Source organism: Lolium perenne, chromosome 4 (assembly GCF_019359855.2).
Source record: "Lolium perenne isolate Kyuss_39 chromosome 4, Kyuss_2.0, whole genome shotgun sequence".
Lineage (NCBI taxonomy): Eukaryota > Viridiplantae > Streptophyta > Magnoliopsida > Poales > Poaceae > Lolium > Lolium perenne.
Window position 1 is genome coordinate 21,505,416 of NC_067247.2, and position 4,009 is coordinate 21,509,424.

The window sequence follows — 4,009 nt, forward strand, 5'->3', positions numbered from 1 at the left end:
GTAACTATGTATCGAAAGCTTATAGCAAATGAACTTAATGACGTGATCTTATGCTACGCTTAATTTGGGTGTGTCCATTATATCATTCATCTAATGACATAACCTTGTTATTAATAACATCCAATGTTCATGATCATGAAACTATGATCATCTATTAATCAACAAGCTAGTTATACAAGAGGCTTACTAGGGACTCCTTGTTGTTTCCATAACACACATGTATCAATGTTTCGGTTAATACAATTATAGCATGGTATGCAAACATTTATCATAAACATAAAGATATATAATAACCACTTTATTATTGCCTCTTGGGCATATCTCTAACAAATTTTGGTCATCCAGAAATGATACCGTTAATAAATTTAGTCCTTCTTGTTTTATGTTATTCATTTTTTGCTTTTTTCGATCAGGTCTTTAGTCACACCAAAACAACCGAAGTTGCCATTCACGCTGCCTCGCTTTGCCTTGTCGCCACTCGAGTCTGCGGTGGAGGACTCGAAAGCTGGAGCAGCGAACGAATAAGAGGTAATAATAGGATGTAGCGTCCGTTGTGGGCGAGTCGGTGGTCGGAGGCTCCTAGGTCCTTAGTTGGGTGGCACTGTGGCGGCGGGGAGCTTGCGATAGGCTAGATGGGTGTCGGCTGGGAACTGGGATATGTGGAACAGTGGAGGCATGGTGGTGTGGCTGGCGCCCACCGGTTGACGCAATGTCGCTGATTCGCAGCATCATGCGAGGATCGATGATGCACGCGTCAAGGCAGCTAGGTCGGAGACGGGAACGGGACATGGACTTTGTGTGGCCGCATGGAAGACTCGATTGGGCCCGAAGGCAGCGAATTGGCTATCCTTAGAGCATCTCCAGTCGTGTCCCTCGAAAAAGTTCGGTGCAACAATTTTTGACACATTTTGGAGAGCGCCGCACAAAAAGAAATAAAAAAATCTAGACAAAAAGAGACCATCTTCAAACAGCCTTCGATGCATGCATGGTTGTAGATTGGACCAGCACATGTGAGAAAATTAGGTGAGACAATGTGTGGGGTGGGTGGGGAAAAGTGGATGACATGTGGGGACTAGAGGGGCTACATGCATACATGCCTTTCACCCCGCCCTTTGTCTGTGTCCGACGTCCCTGACCCGTCCCCTATGTATAGAGTCTCTACCAGAGACGCCGGACATAAAATGCAACGCTTTATAGCTTTGGGAGACTCGATTGGATATGCTTTTAACCAAGCTAGTGTGTGGCTGCATGGGCTTTGGGGATCTAGTATTTTGGTCTATATGATTTGTTCGGTCTTCCAGCAGCGAGCACCAAACTGACCGATCCTAATTCGGTCTCCCAGTTCGTAGGACCGAAGACATGACCGAAGACCAAAATTATGTTCATTTTGGTTTCGGTCCTGGTTTTTTTGGTTTTGATCTTCGGTCTCGGTTTTTTCTGCTCACCCAGATGCCTTGCGCCTAGTCCTGGAGAAGCTTTCCCCAGTATAGTTTCTTTTCTTCCCTTTGTTTCCCCTTTATTTTTGTTGCAACTTAAAACTCTGTTCTCCTTCGTCAGTGAAATCAGCAATTTGCTGCGTTTGCTTACACGTTTTTTTTATGCAGACTACAAATCAACATATTTCCTTTACAAGAAGTGCAGGGTTTTTTCTTAATACTCTTTTTCTTTCTTTGAACTTTTGGGAAAAAAGGGAGAACATTGAAAATTATGTACTGAAAGTCCTCGTCCTATGTTTTTGTGGAAACAGTTGGCCAGCTAAGATACTTTATATTTTCCAGCTAATACTGTAAAAGATTAGTACAGAATAAAAGTCCTGCAGGCCATTGCAGTTGAGAGTTAGTTTGAGTGATCAGGAAGACGACACTTGGAGCAAAACAACAACAGTCAGTGTTTGCTTAATTGGGCCGTACACATCAAGCACAGCTCGTTCCTAGCTGGACTACTGTACTATGCTAAATGATCAATACGGGTTTGGATTGGTCTCCTGCTTAATCAGCATCGTATTTGTACTTCGGTCCTTCCATTCTTCCTCATCTCATTGCAGGCTCCTCCAAGTCCGATGCCACTGCTCCCATCTCAGGCGGCTATCATTTGGTCCTATCTCGGGCTGCACAACTGTTTCGGCGTGTTGGCGTTTGCGGCTTAATTCTGACGTCGAAACCGAATTGACAGCTTTCATGACGGGAATGTGACGAATGTCGACAGGATGCGATTGGCACGAACCCGTGTAAGATGTCGTGTCCTCTGTTATGATTTCATTTCATCCGTAAACGTGAATGGATTAATTACGTGCTTTAAATCTGGATTGGTTATCACTGTCGTCGACAGTTTCGAATTTCCGATTTCCCTTTCATGTCACTTGCAGCTTGCAGGTAGCTGCTGCATGTCGGCTCTGTTTCTAGCAATGATGAAAAAGGCAAGGTGCAATCTGCAAAAGTGGTATTCTCTGACAGTATAAAACTGCTGTCCATGGCATGGCAGTCTGTCTGTTATTGCGCTTCAATCACACTTCACAGACTCACAATTCACACCATTTGATAGGGGTAATGGCGTCGACGGAGGAGTCGTCTTCGTCGTCGTTCAGGACGCCGGGGTCAGTGCCATTCAAGTGGGAGCTCCGGCCGGGCATCCCAAAGCAACCTGAAGGTGACGGCGCCGACCTGCCACCATCAGCGTCTTCGTCGCTGCAGCTCCCTCCAAGGCTCCCGCTGTCTCCAGCCGCTGCTGCCGCGTCGCCTCCGCGGTCGTTGCAGCTCCCTCCAAGGCTCGCGGTCGTTGCAGCTCCCTCCAGCGCAGGCGCGCGCGGCCTCGCTTCGGCATCGATGCGACGGAGCTGCGCGACCGTGTCAGCGCAGCCGTCGACGGCGACGACGCCGCGGCACCGGCGGTCCATGTCGGCCCGGTTCGCGACGTCGCTCGCGCTGCCCTTTACGGGGCCGCGGTGGCGGGGCCGATCGAAGGACGAGGATGACGTCGCCTTCGCGGCCATCTACGGCGACAAGATCGTGTCGTAGATGAACCTATGTGTCTCGTCGGATTGTGATTATTAGTAATGCCTTGCTTCAGTTACGAATCGATTATTGGATACTCGTGTCAGTACTAGTTTGTGTAGATTGCCTCGTAATTACCTGCTGGCTGCTGCCAATCAGGATACACTGTCAGTGTGCTCACACGTTCCCATTTCAAGAATTAATTTTGCATCCATCTAGGAAATCAAAAGGAATTTGCTTATGCAAATTGCCAGATTCCAAGTTTAGTGAAAATCAAAATTTACTTGTGAGATGTGTAAAAATAACAAACCCATTCACCTTTTCAAATCCTTTTCCTGGTTTGTATTTTCATGCAGCGCAAATCATCAAATGTTTCAGCGAAACTCCACTTCACATAACTCATATCCTTTCTTTTTTTGAACAACATATCCTTTCAAACTAGTTAGTTATCTATGCACTAAACAATTTAAAACATGCAAGGGATGATTTTTTTTTCAAGTTTTAAAGTAACGAAGCAATGCTTGTGAAGATCTCACAAATGTCTCAGTTACAAATGTTTTAGGTGATCTTTATTTTTTGATACTTTCTGTCTTTTATAGTGAATGAATGATGATATTTTCCTTGGGCTGCATTATCCTTAGCCTTAGCCCGTTAACCTTTCTCTACCTATGGGCCGAATAGGCTCTGAAGCCGCTCTCCTCCTAAGCCCAGTCCTCCTTCTGACCCAGCATCAAGTGCTTCGGAAGTCTGAACCAACTCACCAAGGATACCTGAAAATTTTGCTTCATGTACTGTATCAACAATTCAGCATACACTGCCATAGGTGAACACACTGCTACGAAGGCTACTACTTATGTGTGGTGATACATTTTTATAGGGCAAGGGTAATATACAAGTCAGGATGGCAGTTTTACCCATGGATATGGGTACCCGCGGGTACCGTACCTGCATGAACAGGGTATGGATATAGGTAGTATCCATATACTACCCGTTAAATCATGGGTAGGGCACGAGTATAG

The 4,009-nt window shown here is 45.9% G+C and overlaps 1 protein-coding gene across 1 annotated transcript; it reads left to right on the forward strand.

Annotated features, from left to right (window-relative positions):
* The first annotated feature begins 2,500 nt into the window (after positions 1 to 2,500).
* LOC127348247 (uncharacterized) lies at positions 2,501 to 3,237 on the forward strand. The gene has a single exon (XM_051374331.2). It carries the CDS (start codon positions 2,547 to 2,549, stop codon positions 3,012 to 3,014), a length of 468 nt encoding a protein of 155 aa, XP_051230291.1. The 5' UTR covers positions 2,501 to 2,546; the 3' UTR covers positions 3,015 to 3,237.
* Positions 3,238 to 4,009: the final 772 nt, after the last annotated feature.

Coding starts and splice junctions, on each gene's coding strand:
- LOC127348247 (XM_051374331.2), top strand. CDS start 2,547: ATGGCGTCGACGGAGGAGTCGTCTTCGTCGTCGTTCAGGACGCCGGGG.